This window comes from Salvelinus fontinalis, chromosome 6, assembly GCF_029448725.1.
Source record: "Salvelinus fontinalis isolate EN_2023a chromosome 6, ASM2944872v1, whole genome shotgun sequence".
In the NCBI taxonomy this organism is placed as follows: Eukaryota; Metazoa; Chordata; class Actinopteri; order Salmoniformes; family Salmonidae; genus Salvelinus; species Salvelinus fontinalis.
Window position 1 is genome coordinate 29,443,826 of NC_074670.1, and position 18,445 is coordinate 29,462,270.

The following is an 18,445-nucleotide window of genomic DNA, read 5'->3' on the forward strand; positions in this document are numbered from 1 at the left end:
TCATAAAATGGTAATCCTAACTTATGCTCCATGCATTGTTTTCTTCACTGGGCTTTCCGTAGACCTTTGCATTAAGTCCTCTGCCTTGTGTTAAAACAATCAATCAATAAATTCAACACTTACCTCCCACCCAACTGCAATCTGTGTATGAGAGTGATCAACTGTAAATATTTAACTCAGGTCGTTATTGCAAAAGAGAATGTGTTCTCAGGGACTTACGTAGTTAAATAAAGGCTGTTGTGTGATAGATTATCTCTGTTGTCTTTTTCTCCTAATATAAGTTCAACAAACATCCCACCGCTTTCTTGATATTGGTCTTCTCAGATGGGAGGGGCCTCTGTTGGGTGTTGCTGGCCTGTGCTTGAGGCCCCTCCCTCTTGTTAGGCTGATCAATGAGGAATGAGGAGCTGTTTTCTTCAGAACACTTACTTATGCTCTGCTGCTTCCAACTGACGAAGGAACATCCACACTCACTCTGAGGTAAGCTAACAGATCTACTCATTCATCCAGAAAAGACCAGGGGGGATGTATTGTTATCAGCAGGGTAAGATACTGTGTGAGATTACTCATTCTGACCTTTCACATTTAAGCCTATAACTTTTCTATCTGTTTTTGTGTGTATTGCAATTCATTTGAGTAATTCAGTGAAGGTAATGTAATGAAGATCAATTAATAATAACAATACGCTTTATTCCAATTTTCTATTTTCCTTTGAAGGAATACAGCTTCAAACCATACTATGTTAAGCTAAGCAAATATTGAACTTTAAGAGATGAACAAAATGAACATGCATGTTTAACTAGGTAAAGAGGTGCAGAAGGACAGGTTTTGTCTTATTCCCAGCACCACAGCAAGAAACACTGTCTTGGTGTGCATGGTGTCACGGAACTCTTTAACCGTAGCAAGTCATGTGAATAAAAACATAGCTGGGATTGTGCCTTGCCTTGGGGCGGAAACTGCTCAGTAGAGACGGAGAATAGTAAGGTGCTTGGGGCACAGTGCCAACAGGTTGGGGTAGGTCAACATCTCACCCTCAGACACTGAAGGCAACATGAGACATAGAAAGCAGCGGTATAATGCATTCTCACTGTTCCCAATGAAAGATTATTGGTTAGTTAACCTACTGAATCGATATGCATTCTGCTTCAGTATACACATTTATCAGGACAGTTAATACACTGAGGTTTGTATTATCTCCATGTAAGAAGATGAGAACGTGTTCTGTATCTGAATTCATTCAAATCAGTGATTATGTAAGCTCTTTCAAAACAGGTAGGCCTAATGCTTTGTGACCTCGATTTTGTGTATACTACATATATTTGTTGTTGGCTACTTTGTAGTCATCCTTGACATAAGGATGCAGTTACACCAGTGGTTACCAAGATGGTCTGAATTAAAAGGTCAGAGGTTAGGAATGTAACCTTGTATGAAACTTCATGTCTTTCAGCAGGCAAAAACTTAGAGTTGAGTGTTTTTTGGGAGGGTGGCCAATATTACCACTGCACTACATTACATATCAGATCCCTATGCAATTAGAAAAGGTCTACAGCAGGGGTACTCAACTCTTACCCTACGAGTTACGGAGCCTGCTGGTTTTCTGTTCTACCTGATAATGAATTGCAAGGACCTGGTGTCCCAGGTCTAAATCCCTCCCTGATTAGATGGGAACAATGACAAAACACAGTGGAACTTGTTTTGAGGTCCAGAGTTGAGTTTGAGGGGCCTACATTATTCTTTTAAACCTCTACCGACCCCCCCTCCCGGATCCGGGATCATCCTCATCAAAAAAGCTGACTAGCATAGCCTAGCCTAGCGCCACAGGGATATCATATAATATAATTTCATGAATTCACAAGTCCAATACAGCAAATGAAAGATAAACATCTTGTGAATCCAGCCAACATTTCCGATGTTTAAAATGTTTTACAGCGAAAACACAATATATATTTATGTTAGCTCACCACAATAGCCAAACATACAACGACATTTTTTCACCGCAAACATAGCTTTCTCAAAACCCACAAATAGAGATAAAATTAATCACTAACCTTTGAACAACTTCATCAGATGACAGTCTTATAACATCATGTTGTACAATACATTTATGTTTTGTTCGAAAATGTGCATATTTATAGCTACAAATCCTGGTTTTACATTGTTGCCATGATCATAAATAGCACCAAAACAGCCAGAATAATTACAGAGAGCAACGTGAAATACATTAATACTCATCATAGAAAATTTATGAAAAATACATGTTGTACAGCAAATTAAAAATAAATATCTTGTGAATCCAGCCAATATTTCCGATTTTTTTAAAGTGTTTTACAGCAAAAACACAACATATATTTATGTTAACTCACCACAATATCCAAAAACACACCGCCATTTTTCCACCGCAAAGGTAGCTTTCACAAAACCCACAATTAGAGATAAAATTAATCACTAACCTTTGAACAACTTCATCAGATGACAGTCTTATAACATCATGTTATACAATACATTTATGTTTTGTTCGGAAATGTGCATATTTATAGCTACAAATCCTGGTTTTACATTGTGAATATGGCGCCAAAATGCATCAAATTGTCCTGAGAAATTTTGGACAGTCACGTAATCTAACCGAAAAACTCATAAACTTTGCTAAAAAATACATGTTGTACAGCAAATGAAAGATACACTGGTTCTTAATGCAACCGCTGTGTTAGATTTAAAAAAATAACTTCAGTACAAAGTACAGCATGCAATAATCTGAGACAGCACCCAGCAATTCTCTGCCATGTTGGAGCCAACATATTCCACAAAAATACGAAATAACATCATAAATATTCTCTTACCTTTGATGATCTTCCATCAGAATGCAGTGCAAGGAGTCCTAGTTCCACAATAAATCGTTGTTTTGTTTTAGAATGTCCATTTTTTCTGTCGAATTAGCAACTTTGGCTAGCATGGTGGAGCGCACATGTCCATGAACTCTTGGCACATGGAACGAAGAATTCCAAAAGTCATAATAAACGTCAAATAAACTGGTCAAACTCAGTTGAAAATCCATCTTTATGCTGTTTTTCTCATATGTATCCAATAACGTCCAAGACGGAGCATTTCGTTGTGTCTACCTAACGCATTTCAGAAAATAATATGGTGCTCTCTGGTGCGCAGCAAAATACTGCCAATATGGCGGACCTGTCACTCCAAAAGCTCTCATTCGGTCTCACATCAAGCTAGACACCCCATTCAACATTCTACTGCCTGTTGACATCTAGTGGAAGGCGTATGAAGTGCATCCAGATCCATAAATAAAAGGCAATTGAATAGGCAAGGCCTTACACAGAGACCCATTTTCAGAATTTTCACTTCCTGTTTGGAAGTTTGCTGCCAAATGAGTTCTGTTTTACTCACAGATATAATTCAGAGTGTTTTCTATCCAATAGTAATAATAATATGCATATCGTATGATCTAGAACAGAGTACGAGGCCGTTTAATTTGGGCCCGATTTTTTCCCAACGTGAAAACAGCGCCCCCTATTAAGAAGAAGTTTTAAGAAAGAACAACAGACTTGTTGTTAATTTAACATTATCAAACATCCCTGACAAGGTGTGAAACACATTGGATTACCTCTGAGTTTGTGAAAGGCTTCAGCTCTGGAAATAGCTCCCACAGAGTCTTTCATCTCACACATGACAACTGTGACTAGTGTGCTTGTTTAGAGAGATAAACAGAAACAGTCACTTTATGGCTAAACTAGACCACTGACAGTCCTGTAGCTGATGACACAATGCCTAAGTCCCAAATGGCATCCTACTCCCTGTATAGTGCACTCATTTTGATCAGGGCCTATAGGGCTCTTGTCAAAAGTAATGCACTATGTAGGGAATAGGGTGCCATTTGGGACGTACACAACAGGTGATGACACTGACACACAGAAGAAAGAGATACTGGTGATATAATTGCTGTATTTATCGGCAGTTGCAAGCATGTAATTAGTGTGTCATAACCGTTTATAACCACACGTTCTCAAAAATACTAAACAAAACAAAAAACTGACAATGCATTTAGCTTATCAACCAGCTTATTATTAGAATCAGGTGTGCTAGATTATAGGGTTGGTGCAGAAACCTACAGGATGGTTGAGGTCCAGGAACAGGGTTCAGCAGCCCTGCTTATTGCATTGGGGCTTGTTCAGTCTGTGTAAGACCTGGACAACATGATAAATGTCAAATGTCAACAGCTAAAACATGCTGTCCTCTGCCCTACAGGAAATGGCATGCAAGTTTGGGACATCTCTAGCTTTCTTCTTTCTCCTGGCAAGTCTGGCTGTCATCATTACAATATCCGTGATCCAGGGTCATAAGCGTGTCTTTGAGTCACGTCTGAAGGTAAAAACAACAAGCACATTCCTGATCCTTCTCTTCTCAAATAGCTGTATTGACAGTGTGAAGCATCTGCTAAATGACTCAAATGTAAATGTATTACCTCGTATTAACCCAGACATCAAGACAATCATCACAAACAGAAGGTGACAGATCAGACTGGGTGTCTACAGCCTGTTTAGGAGTCAGGCCAAACTACAGTGAATGGGGGCAGTTAGCATAGATGGCATCATAAAGACCAGGGTGGTTTGTATTCAAGGCAGGTTCGTGTTGGGGAAGCATTTGCTCCAAGTGGGACACACTCAAAAGGAAGGACGAAGGGACACTTGACTAGTTGACTTGATACAGCTTTGGGTAACAGGGTTAATACATGATTTCTTATTAATCAAAAGATGACTAACGTTTAATAACTCTGTGAAATGAAAACCAATCACCTTTAGTCAGCACACCAGGTGCTGACATTGCTTGACACAATGGAAGGTACTAATGAAAGTAGTCCACAAAAGTGCAAACCTTGCCCATCTACCACTCCAGGGCAGGCTCAACCAAACACTCAAAGATAGCAAATACTTGGCCTGTTTTCAACCAAACACTCAAAGATAGCAAATACTTGGCCTGTTTTCAACCAAACACTCAAAGATAGCAAATACTTGGCCTGTTTTCAACCAAACACTCAAAGATAGCAAATACTTGGCCTGTTTTCAACCAAACACTCAAAGATAGCAAATACTTGGCCTGTTTTCAACCAAACACTCAAAGATAGCAAATACTTGGCCTGTTTTCAACCAAACACTCAAAGATAGCAAATACTTGGCCTGTTTTCAACCAAACACTCAAAGATAGCAAATACTTGGCCTGTTTTCAACCAAACACTCAAAGATAGCAAATACTTGGCCTGTTTTCAACCAAACACTCAAAGATAGCAAATACTTGGCCTGTTTTCAACCAAACACTCAAAGATAACAAATACTTGGCCTGTTTGAATCCAGGTCTGAGTCTGGAATGTGTATTATTGCTGCCTTTTTTATTTGATTAGGATCCCCATTAGCCAACACCAATGGCAACAGCTAGTCTTACTGGGGCCTGACACATGACATTTACAATTTACATACATTTAAAAACATTAACATGTAGTGTGCGTATGTGTTTGCATCTATCAGTACATGTCAGTACATACACACATAAAATACACAGTCAGTCCTTTTGGAACAAACTTGAACCAGAATCTTGTTCCAGAGGGCAGATCAAAACATTTCTATGGATTTGTCTTCATGCCTGAGTGAGTGTTTCCTGTGTTTACAGAGTAGCTGCATTTTTTATGTATTTACGTTCTGTCCCTGTTCTCAGCTTTATGGAAGTAATAATCATACCATAATGGAGTGCAATCATTGTGCTTCTAGCCAATCAGGAACGGAGTGCAATAATTGTGAGGTATTTGATGGACTGTACTTTAGGGGATAGGGGTTGTTTACCATAACATACATTATTGCCTTTCATTACACAAGGATTATGTGCGTGCCACTGCATCATTTCTTCATCTAATAGAATCCTCCTACTCTTGGACAGCAGTAAAGACTATGTTTTCACTCCTTAGGTTAAGAGCCACTACAGCTGTTTCAATTGACTTTGACCTGTTTCGTTGCAGGAGGGAAATAATCCTGCAGCAGGAGGATTTGATCATTCAAAAAAAGAAAAACTGATCATTTCTAACGGGAAATTAGTTTTGATAGGCTAGAGTAGGCTATAATTTAGGTGTAGCCTATGGTTGCATTTCGGATACACTTGTATATCATAGTAGAGATCAATATCTATCTTGTGTTATTAAGCTATATGAAACAAAAGTTGTGTATGGCTGCATTTCAGATACATTTCTGTACATTTGAATGTTGCAGCAGTAGGACCTACAGTAGTAGGACATTTATTCTGTCTGGTGCTTTAGCGTTTGAGTCAGCGAGAGAGAAAGAAAACTGTGGGTTTTCGGTGAATTAATCGTAAGGCTTATCTGGGACAACAAAGTGATCAAATGAAGACAAAACATCTGTATATGAACTAGCATCTTGAATATGTAGTGTGATTTTCCTGCTCTCCTCTGTGTGCAGTATGGCATAGTAATCGACTCAGGCTCCTCCCGCTCTACTGTGCATCTGTATCAATGGCCAGCCGAGAAGCAAAATAACACTGGAGTGGTGAGCCAGACACTCAGATGCATGGTCGCTGGTGAGTCTGCATGTTTTTTAATTTTATTTTATTGGCCCAACCCTCTTCAGAGGACTAAAGTAACTTTATATTCACAGCTATTTTGTGAAATAGACATTTTACATATATGCACAGTATTACAAAAACCGAAATATATGTTTTGGATAAACACATTAAATGTGGATACATAGTACTGAGACATATCCGGTGTACATGATAGGGTTTTTGGACCTAACTATTATGGAGCATGAGCTTTTAATCCCACCCCTCAGCTACTCTCAGCCCATCCCACCTATCTCTGTAGACCACCCTCTCTTGATTTCCATGTGACATATATTTGTCAACTGCGCTGTGATGACTTACATCAATTCTGAACCTTTCTAATCGCATAGTATCCACAAATTGTAAGTTAAAGATGAATATATTTGCTGAGAGTATTATTATATTGGTGATATATTGACTATTGCTTTCCAAATCGTCCAATGGTGCATTTTGTAGGGTTCATTTTAGATGAATGTGGTGATTTTTCAACCACTCCTGAACCTGTGACCACAACAAGCTACGTGGGGGCAAAACCAGAATAAATGATCTAATGATTCTGTCTCTTCGCAGCTAAAACCTGCAGAGCTGAGATGGTTGTACGCCTCATATACTGTATGCTGTATAACATTCTGTTGATGACAAGAATGTTGTATGATAATCGACATTTAAAAACAGAGTCTGTGTGTTCATAATGAGATGCAGTGTCACTGGTGAGTCTGCATTGTAATGTAATGAACCCGACACATTCTCATACAGGTCACAATCTTGTCCTTTTTTAAATTGTGTTTTATGCCCTTTTTCTCCACAATTTCAATCTTGTCTCATCGCTGAAACTCCCCAGTGGGCTCGGGAGGCAAAGGCCTTAGACCGCTGCGCCACTCGGGATGCCCTTGTCCTCATCTTTTTTATGAAGATGCCATAATACATTACTTTTTGTAAAAGGACTTGCATGTGAAATGTGCTTATCCTCATACAGCCTTTCAGTTTCCGTGTGTCATACTCCTTGTTATATAATATGTTAAAGGGCAATTCCGCCACTTTTAAACCTCATATTCATCATCTCCAGCACCAACCAGTGTCTACATATGTGAAAAAGCGTGTGTCTATGACATGTGGTTAAAAAGATAAGAAGAAAGGTCCTAAAATAATGCTTCTCTGTGAAATCACAGGGTAGTATTAAAAGTAAAAAAACTGTGATTCTCAGAAGCAGCAACCTAAGTTTCTAGACCAATGGAGGGTATTTTCTTGCTCCCCCTGTCACCGTAAATCTCATAGTGTTTGAAGTTCACAGTTTTTCACTTTTGATGAAGCCATCGGGTAGAACTTTTAAACTTTATATTTTTTTCTACAAAACTTGTACCGTTTTCACACATGTTGAAACTGGTATTGTGCTGGAGATAATGAAAATGAGGTTGAAAAGTGGTGGAGTTGCCCTTGAAGCACCTGTTTTAAAGCACTATAAATGTAATCCAGTTTTGTCTAGTGATGCAGTCTTGCTAGCTATCTAGTGCACAATTTGCTTGTGACTTAGATAATACGTATTGTATGACTCTGAGCTCAGTCTGATTTGACTCCCTAGGCCCTGGTATATCAGATATGTTAGTTGACAATGCACAGGACCAGCAGTCCTGGGCGTCAATCAGAGAATGTATGAACAACATCACAAAAATCGTCCCCGCAGACCTACACAATTCAACCGTCCTCTACCTTGGGGCAACTGCTGGGATGAGGCTGCTACAGTGAGTTGTGGGTTTGTCTTCCTCCATTGTGAGCGTACCTCACCAATCTTCTAGGTATGGAGTCCTTTATAGTCTATCTGGCTGACCTATCTCTGTTGTTGCACTTTTGGGAATGGATCTATGGTAGATACAGAAGGAGACATGTGCATGCACACACATACTGATCCCACACACAGAATACGAATAGGTTTTACACCATATTTAATCAACCTACTGTAGGCCTATTATTGATCTCTAAATTCTCTACTGGACTGGAGATAATATACAACCTTAAAATGTATCTCTCTTGATTACAAGTTCACAGAATGAAACTAAATCCAATGAGATCTTAAGGAACCTGCAGAACTACCTCCAATCTCTGCCGTTTAACTTCCAAAACGCCTCCATCATGTCAGGGAAAGAGGAAGGGCTGTACGGATGGATCACCGTCAACTACCTGTTGGGAAACTTCCTGGAGGTACATTACAACTTTACATTAACTTCAAAACCTTTACAATAACTTAAACTACCTGATGGGAGACTTCCTGGAGGTACATTATAACTTTACATTAACTTCAAAACCTTTACAATAACTTAAACTACCTGATGGGAGACTTCCTGGAGGTACATTACAACTTTACATTAACTTCAAAATGTTTACAATAACTTTAGAATGACCTAAATAATTCTTAGGCATACTGTATGTATATGTACTGATGTGTGGGTAACTGTCAGTATTGTGTGTAAATGTGTGTAGGAACAATTTTTTGTTCTATTGTTCTTCTGTTAATTGTGTGTAGTTCTATCCTTGAGCTGTTCTTATCTATTGATGTTCTGTATTATGTCATGTTTATGTTTTATGTGGATCCCAGGAAGAGTAACTGCTGCTTCAGCATCAGCTAATGGGGATCAAACATAAAGACATAAAGAAATAATGAACATTTTAGCACAAAATCAATGTTTATATATATAAATGTAGGAGGTAGATCATCTTTAATATTGCAGATAGATTGTTGGTTATATCAGTGTAATAATTATATGGCAAGTAAAAAATCTAAACTGGATAGTTTTGAAGTAAAATATATTTTTAAAAATATATGGGGGATTGGAAATGATGCAGACAATTATTTCCAATCCCCCACATATTGTTTTTCTTATTTTTTTTAAATATATTTTATTTCTTTATTATTTTCCATAACCCTACCACCCCTCCCCTAATTGGAGTTAACTAATGGAAGACAATACTTAGGCTTATACTTCCAGATTATACATATTATATACATTTTACGGACACGGTACAATTTACATCAGTGATCTTTTATTTTATAACTTTTTTACCTTTCAGCTACCCTCAACCCCTCCCATTTATTTCTGAAAACAATCCAGTTTTGATTTCTATTTGCCATATATTCTTTAACTGTGCTGTGATGTTTCACAAACGTCCTGAACCTTCCTATTCTCATAGTTTCTAGTTGTAAATTAAAGATGAGCATTTTTAATAAGAGTTCTATTATATTATTGATTGAATGACTATGGCTTTTCATGTCACCCAGCAGTGCTTTTTGCAGAGTTAGCTTTAGGTAAATGTGGTGATTTTTCAGCCATTCCTGAACCTGCGACCAAAAACAAGCTACATATGTGCATTACCAAAACAAGTGACCTAATGATTCTGTCTCTTCACAGCAAAATCTGCAGAGTTGGGATGGTATTTATCACCAATACATTCTATTGGCTGCAAGAATTTTGTATAATAATTTAAATTGAAAAACTCTTTGAATCCAGTTTTGAATCCGGCCTTGATTTCTATGTCAATTAATAAACCATGTGCTATGGAATCAGCACATCGAAAATCTCTTCCCAACTATTTTGCAACCTGTTTGGCGCAGCTGTCATTTTTTTGTATGTAAATGGAACTGGTATATTTTTTTATTGATAAAAAATAATTTGACCAACTTTGGTCTTCAATGCAGGGCCGACAGACAAGTTCCTTAGCTTCTACAATGCTTAAAATAAGATTGTTTTGCGGCTCTATATGGAACCTTTTTGAGGGCCATGTATGAAGCGAGCCATTGAACCCTTAAATATAGAAACATTTATTCTAACAGTGTAGGGTTTTTATCAGAATGCATTTATCATAAGTTCTTATCATTGTTTTTCATAAAGATCCTAATTGATTTGAAAACATCAATCTATCCTCTGGTTTGTAGAGAAACATATGGAACATGTGGGTGCGGCCTGCCGGAGGGAAGATGGTGGGCTCCATGGATCTAGGAGGGGCGTCCACCCAGATAGCGTTCACCCTCCCAGATCCCAACGTCGAGGGTACAGACATCGTACGGGTCTCCCTCTATGGCTACGAATACAACATCTACACTCACAGCTTCCTGTGTTATGGGAAGAACGAGGCAGAGAAGAGAGTCCTCGCTGCTTTAGTGAAGGTACAGTGTAAAGGAAATCTGGGTTTACTTTAAATAGTTTTGTTTTCTTCCAAATAGCTGATTGGTCATGCCCGGAGTGCTAAATGGCCTGGGTTTGGAGTTTTGGGACTATTCCAGCAGTAAAGAAAAATAAATCCTATTTGAACTCTAGAATCTAGAATCTGTTATAAAGTCATCCCTCACATTCGTTCCTGGCAGCATTGTCAACATGATGATGATGATGCTTTTATACTTAGCTAAGTGACTTTTTTTGTAATTAATGCAATCCTTCTGTCTAAGTCCATAAAACCCATTAATATGTAATTACCACATCCTAAGATATCTGAGGACACCTGATTACCTTGACACTTTACTGTCTCTCGGAGATGAGGCAAAATGCATTATGGTATTAATCGTATTGATCTGTCCATTTCTATATGGTTTGCTTTGCAAGCTTGGTCGAAAAGTGTCTGTTTTGCTAGGATGGTAGATAATGCATGCACAACTGAAGACAACCATTTTGAGGAGACAACAATGTAAATAGTGGTCCCACTTTACTTATAGTTGTTCTTGGACCTGTGTAGCCTAGTAACGCTGTAATTACTACTGTAGAAAAGAGGTTCAAGCTCAGCTATTGATCCTTTGGATTCCTTCTTCATGAATGTTCAAGTGACATACTGTAAATACTTTTACTGTGCTCTCTTTGTCTCACTGATCAGAACTCTGAGAACGCTACACATGTGACCAACCCCTGCTTCAATCTTGGTTACAACATGACTGTGTCGGCTGAGTCCATCTTTGGGACTGAGTGCATAAAAGCGCCTGCCGACTACGACCCCAAACAGATGATCACCCTGAAGGGGTCATCAGACAACGGAGCCTGTAGGGACGTGGTGCGATCCATATTTGACCTGACCTCCTGCACGAAGAACTGTTCCTTTGACGGAGTCTACCAACCATCCGTGGGACCCGGGGACTTTCTGGTACAGGCATACACATACACAGATGGACAGACAGACATGCTGTAAATATAGGGCATATTTTGCAGTTATCTAATAAATATTGTGTCTGTCTGAGCTTCTAATCCATGTTCCCTCCCTCAGGCCTATGCTGGGTTCTTCTACACTGCTCAGGCTGTCGAGCTGAAAGGAATTTCACAACTGGACCAGTGGAACTCCTCTACCTGGGAATTCTGCTCCTGGGACTGGCCCACCGTGAGTCCATGTTGTTGTTGTAGTTGTTGGTGGTGGTGGTAGTGGTCACTCTGCTCCATGGACTGGCCGACTGGGAGCCCTTTTACACTGACAGCTACTGATGTAGAATCTTAATTTGAGCCAGTGTGCTACAGCAGGAAAATAATCCTGCAGCATCAGGAAATGTGAATTATTATGTGGATTATAATTAATGGTATTTTTTGTAGGGGTTTATACATTTTTCGTTAGGGCAAATCAAGTCTGAAATTTCTAAGTGGAAATGACAAACTTTAGAAGCCTTTTAAAAACTAAAATACACTACAAGTTTCTCAGCAACTAAAGAGTGATCAAATTAAGATCCTACATCTGTATAGCAATTTTCACATTTATAGCTGTGACAGAGAAAGGGAAGAGCATGACATTAGCTAAAATAGGGGTAAGCATAGAAGTAAAATATGAGTAAATAGATGTTCTATTTAATGATGTGGTGTAAGCTTACTCCACCTGAGAAAAAGTGACCATGCATTCCATGACTGTTGGGATCTGTTGGTATATAAAAAAGTGGACAACAGGTCAACTGTACTGTACCATCTGAGGTTAATTTATGAGGACCTTTCCTGGGTGGTGTTTGCCATGGAACTACTGTACACACAGACAACAGATACATTGTTTGTAAGACAGGGGTGCTGCCCAACAATTATCTAGGCTATTGCAATGTATTATTAGAAATGTATCGTTAGAAGAAATGATTATAATATTGCCTCAGCACATGGAAAATGTAATGGATAGACAAATGGAATGTTTGTTTGTTTTTCTTCTTTTTTTAGCTCAAGCTAAAAAAGGCCTGGATAGCTGAAAAATACAGAAAGTCCTATTGCTATTCAGCACATTATGTCCAGACATTACTTGTAAATGGCTACAAGTTCAATAAAGACACTTGGAAACACATTGACTTCCAAAAACAGGTAAGTGTGGCAGAATACAGCCAGGTACCTTGGAGGTTCCAAACACGTGCTTCCAAATGAAAGTGCAAATATTGTCATAGTTTGTAGTTACGAATGTTTTCATGGTGATATACTGTACTGCAAAAAGAGAAACAAACAAGTAGAGAGTGACTCATTCCATTGGAAACCAATATAAATGTTGGGTATACTATAATTAACAGAGGCCAAGATCTTGACAAGGAAGCGGCTAGAATCGTTTCCTATGCCCCCAGGAAATGGAACTTGTGATGGAAGTCCAGACTCGAACTTTCGGCTGAAGTCTTTCAGTCTGTTAGACTTAATGAAGTGTAACATGAAGTATTTCTTTCAAAATCAAAGCACAATCCAGACTGGTTACAGTAGCTTGTTTGACATGATGAAAAATGGGGGATTTGTCCTCCAAGATCCCAAGATGATGATTCTCTGTTTTTCATTCTTACAAACAAGCAAGCTACTGTCTCTCTGTCCTTTGTGTTTTGAGTGTCAGGAGAAATTGATGCCCTTCGTCCCATCATCAGAGGGGGTTGAAAGACATGACTTCTTCAGTGGAAGGGAAGACAGATTTTAGAGTCATTTTCTCCCTGGGGGGCATAGTTTGCCTCAATTATTTATAAACGGGGCCTCCCGGGTGGTGCAGTGGTCTAGGGCACTGCATCGCAGTGCTAACTGCGCCACCAGAGTCTCTGGGTTCGCACCCAGGCTCTGTCGCAGCCGGCCGCGACCGGGAGGTCCGTGGGGCGACGCACAATTGGCATAGCGTCGTCCGGGGTAGGGAGGGTTTGGCCGGTAGGGATATCCTTGTCTCATCGCGCTCCAGCGACTCCTGTGGCGGGCCGGGCGCAGTGCGCGCCAACCAAGGGGGCCAGGTACACGGTGTTTCCTCCGACACATTGGTGCTCCTGGCTTCCGGGTTGGAGGCGCGCTGTGTTAAGAAGCAGTACGGCTGGTTGGGTTGTGCTTCGGAGGACGCATGGCTTTCGGCCTTCGTCTCTCCCGAGCCCGTACGGGAGTTGTAGCGATGAGACAAGGTAGTAATTACTAGCGATTGGATACCACGAATATTGGGGAGAAAATGGGATAAAAAAAAAAATAATAATAATAATAATAATAATTATTTATAAACGGCAAACATTCTTCTAACTTGTAATGTTCGTTATGCATTGTTGTCTTTCAGCCTTTTCCAATAGACTATTGATGTTAAAAAAGCAGGCAGGTCACCCGTGATACAAGTCAGTATTCAACTTCCATCCATGTCTGAGGATGTCGGGAGATGACGTGGAAACCGGCCACTAGGGGCAACAGTGAGCGCTGTTATCGTCAAGTAGGTTTCGGTTTTGCTAGGGTGTTGTGGATGGGGATGGCGGATGGGCATAAGCATCTATAACTTTGAAATTTGACGTTTGAGAAACATGGAGGAACATCTAATTCTGATGTGAGACTGTGAGAGCTTGTAGCAAAAAAGATATGATAGAGGATGACAGAATTGTGAAAAGGGTCAGGATTTCTGAACTCCAAATCGACCACTAGCGCCTACTCTCCTGCCACTCATGTAGATCAGAGAGGATTGCATAGGTGGAAGCAGTAAGGAGATATTTCCACCTAGCCAATCAGAAGGTAATATGAAGATATTGACATAATTTTAATACTGTATCCATCCAATCCTGTCAGATTGAATGTAGTGCCTAGGATGTAGAGGCTAGGTGACAATTTGGAATTGAGCAATAATCTGTTTTAAGTCTGTCTGTCCCATACATCTTGTTCATCCCATAGGCTGGGGTGTATGAGATAGCGTTTTATAGGTGTGGCAGTGAAGCATTTGAGATTTTGCAAAGATGGGTTTAAGTTTCCTCAACTAAATAAACAGAGGCAATGCATTCCATGACTACTGGGACTACTGTAGGTATTTAACTAAGGAGAACAGGTCATTTGAGCTGAACCATCTGGGGTTCATTTGTGAGGACCTCTGTCTTTTTAGGGGCTGCAGGTAGCCTAGGGGTTAGAGTGTTGGGCCAGTAACCGGAAGGTTGCTGGATTGAATCCCTGAGCTGACAAGGTAAAAATCTGTTGTTGTACCCCTGAGCAAAGCAGTTAACCCATTGTTCCCCGGTGCCAAAGACCTGGATGTTGATTAAGGCAGCACCCCACACCTCTCTGATTCAGAGGGGTTGGGTTAAATGTGAAAGACACATTTCAGTTGAATACATTCAGTTGGACTTGGTAGGTATCCCCTCTTCACTCTGTTTTGTCTGTCCCCTAGGTTATAGAGGACAGTGGTATTCACTCTGTTTTGTCTGTCCCCTAGGTTATAGAGGACAGTGGTATTCACTCTGTTTTGTCTGTCCCCTAGGTTATAGAGGACAGTGGTATTCACTCTGTTTTGTCTGTCCCCTAGGTTATAGAGGACAGTGGTATTCACTCTGTTTTGTCTGTCCCTTAGGTTATAGAGGACAGTGGTATTCACTCTGTTTTGTCTGTCCCCTAGGTTATAGAGGACAGTGGTATTCACTCTGTTTTGTCTGTCCCCTAGGTTATAGAGGACAGTGGTATTCACTCTGTTTTGTCTGTCCCCTAGGTTATAGAGGACAGTGGTATTCAAAGGTGGTGTTGACAAATTTAAAATTAAGAGTACATTCTATCTTATGGGACAATATACAAATGTTTTTAAGAAAGATCACTTGAAACCTATAATTTTATTGAATAAATGTATTTTATAAGAGAGCTGAACATTTTATGAATTAAAGGGTATTTGGTGATGTGAAAATCAAAACGTACAGATTTTAAGGTTGTATCGTTAGATTTGGGGTAGGGTGGGATCACCATAATTTCTAATGAAAAAAATGGGCCACCCAGAATATCAGGTGAAAAAAAGTCCCAACTGAAAAAGTTTGAATACCATTGGTGTAGGGGTTAGGGGTCAGTATTCTGTCTGTTTTAAGTGAGTCTGTCTTTCTTCATGCAGTCTTGTCCATCTCCTATGGTGTAATCTCTTGTAGGCAGACAACATACACATAAATGCTATGTTTAAACATGGGCACCGATGGCTAACGAACAGCAATAGTTCCGGTGCATAGGTTTTTCGTCACTGGTTATTTGGACAAATCACGATTTCGCAGGTGTTAGCATCTTTGGAATTTCAGAAGGTGAGGGGACATTCAGAGGGGACATTCAGCCAATAGATTTGCCCATAACTTGCAAAAAGAGAGGGTGGAACTCCTCGTTCTGGTTCCGGTCCTTGTTTATCATCTTTTCATCTCTTCGTATGGGACCCAGAACTTAATCGAGAAGCTGACCAAAGAATTTAGTTTTGCCTCCATTGATTTTGTTAGTCACTCAGAAAACATATGAACATGGCATAAGTCATGGCAAAATGTGTAGAATGGCAGGAAATTCGCTTTAAAACTGCAACAACAACAAACAAAAAAACTCATGGCAAAATGTGTAGAATTTCAGGATATTACCTTTGAAACTGCAACATTTTATCACCGTCCTATGGAAACATGAGTATAATTGCATAGAATTTACTTTAACACTGCAAGAAACAAAACAAAAATACTCCCAAGAGAGGGGGGCGCAATTTTTTTTTGCGGGGCCTCCCATCCAAATCTTGATTAGGGCCCCCAAAATGGTGCTTCATGTAAACTTGGCAGCAGTTTCTGTGCCACAACAGTTACATTTTTTCATTCATCTTTAATACTGGTAATAAGAATGTGTTTTTAGGTGTCAAGTTATATGGCTACAATTTGATTAATGTTTGAAGTGTGATTTTATGATCGCTTACTAAAAAGCTATTGTTTAAATACCCTAAAAAACTATTGTTTACCTTTTATTTTTCAAAATAGATAATGTCTATTTGTTCGGCCTGCGGCCCACCACTCAGATTATATTTTGGCCCACCAAGCCCAAAAGTTTGATCACTTCTGGTGTAGGGGCTATGGTGTAGAGCAGGGGTTCCCAAACATTTTTGGGCTGTGATACCATTTTTGTTTGCCACTCCACCATGCTAAAAAAGTGATGTAATCAACGGCCAATATTAACTTTTTAAATTGTTGCTATGACAGTTTATTACAAATGAGTCTGTCTGTCTTCAAACTGTCTTGTCAATTCTCTACTGTGTGGTGTGCCCCCTAGGGGTCGGCAGGGGGGCACAAGGGTAAAATGACTTGAGTGAAAAAGTCTGGGAACCCCTAGTCGACAGGTGTACGGGCTCGTGGTCAGTAGTCTGTTTTAAGTGAGTGTCTGTCTGTCTCTCCTCACGCTGTCTCTCTGTCCCCTCCAGGTACATAACACAAATATAGGCTGGAGTCTGGGCTACATGCTACATACATCCAACATGATCCCTGCTGAGGCCAAGCTGGTGCGTCTGCCCATGGCCAACTCTGTGTTCGGTGGCCTCCTCTTCCTCTTCACCGCCCTCACCATCGTCAGTGTCATGTTCCTGATCATCAAGGCTGTGCGCGCCTGCTACTGAGCCCCACTAGAGGGCAGAGTGTTCAAATTACAGTTAAACCTAGAGTTGCAAAATTACAGTAACTTTCCCAAAATGTGTTTTTTCCAGAAATCCGGGTTGGAAGATTCCTGGAATCAGGAGGGAATGGAATCCTCCAACCAGGCTTCTAGAAAACCTTGGAATTTTGGGAAAGTTACAGAATATGTACAACCCTAGTTACACCCGATGGAGGAAAGTGCTTCTGGTAGCACCCAGACACAATTACAGCAGGCAACAATAGAACACTGACAGATGCAAGGTATTATCACCAGATATTATCATCATCAGTTAAAAAGATTTAAAAGGATCTTACAGCCCACATAGAGTCTTATTAATTTTATTTTTAAATCATCACTATATGTCTAATAAATCAATGTGTGTGTGTTTATTTCATGAAAATAACTCCAAATATATTTGTTATTATTTATTTCGAGCTTCCTTTACAATTGAAATGCTCAGTCTGATCGTGTGGGTGTGTTGATATAAATGTAAATATATTTACATACACAGCCCTGATTGGCAAATAGGATCATCTAGACTCTAGACTAGAGCCTACCCTGTTTACACCTTCAAAGTAGGATGATACATATGCTAATGCATTATAAGATCTTGTTCGCTGCTTTAGGCTCATCCCAAACAGACGAATGAGACAATTCTAAGAGATTCAGTGATTTCAAACGCTCAATTGGTCTTTAAAGTAAAATAAAAGAGAAGTATTAATTGCATAGTGAACTGCTGAGCAAAAATGATCCCGTTTGCACTAAGTCATCAGCTATACAGTACTGTAGATCAGGAGGTTGAATGAAGGTTGAAGGCCGCATGGTAAACACCTGAAATGACTACAATCTCTTTATTACATATTTTGCTGGATGGCATGGCATTATCGGTTATGTGATCATCTACCTCAGAGATCTTGCATGTTTCTCGTCTGATGTACTATATCAGCAAATCCTTGTCATACAGTCATTTTTTGTTGGTTGAATGTTCCATATTAACAATAAACTGAACATTACCCATGATGTTATCATCTCCAGACTCC

General features: G+C 39.7%; 1 protein-coding gene across 2 annotated transcripts; it reads left to right on the forward strand.

The window, feature by feature from the left end:
- Nucleotides 1–372: 372 nt before the first annotated feature.
- On the forward strand, nt 373–18,425 carry LOC129857588 (ectonucleoside triphosphate diphosphohydrolase 3-like). 2 transcript variants are annotated; one of them, XM_055926008.1, is made up of 10 exons: nt 373–480; nt 4,258–4,377; nt 6,471–6,588; nt 8,189–8,348; nt 8,646–8,805; nt 10,535–10,765; nt 11,464–11,727; nt 11,848–11,958; nt 12,765–12,902; nt 17,197–18,425. In XM_055926008.1, the coding sequence occupies exons 2-10, from the start codon at nt 4,261–4,263 to the stop codon at nt 17,386–17,388; spliced, it is 1,491 nt and encodes a 496-aa protein (XP_055781983.1). In that variant the 5' UTR covers nt 373–480; nt 4,258–4,260; the 3' UTR covers nt 17,389–18,425. The 2 variants fall into 2 exon arrangements, with proteins under 2 accessions (XP_055781983.1, XP_055781984.1); XM_055926009.1 differs by having other exon boundaries at nt 470–544.
- Nucleotides 18,426–18,445: the final 20 nt, after the last annotated feature.

What these genes read in the sequence shown, in the direction of transcription:
- LOC129857588 (XM_055926008.1), top strand. Translation starts at nt 4,261, where the DNA reads ATGGCATGCAAGTTTGGGACATCTCTAGCTTTCTTCTTTCTCCTGGCA. An exon ending in ACTCAGATGCATGGTCGCTG is followed by an intron (nt 6,589 to 8,188) that starts GTGAGTCTGCAT and finishes TTGACTCCCTAG; the next exon opens with GCCCTGGTATATCAGATATG. An exon ending in TGTTGGGAAACTTCCTGGAG is followed by an intron (nt 8,806 to 10,534) that starts GTACATTACAAC and finishes TCTGGTTTGTAG; the next exon opens with AGAAACATATGGAACATGTG.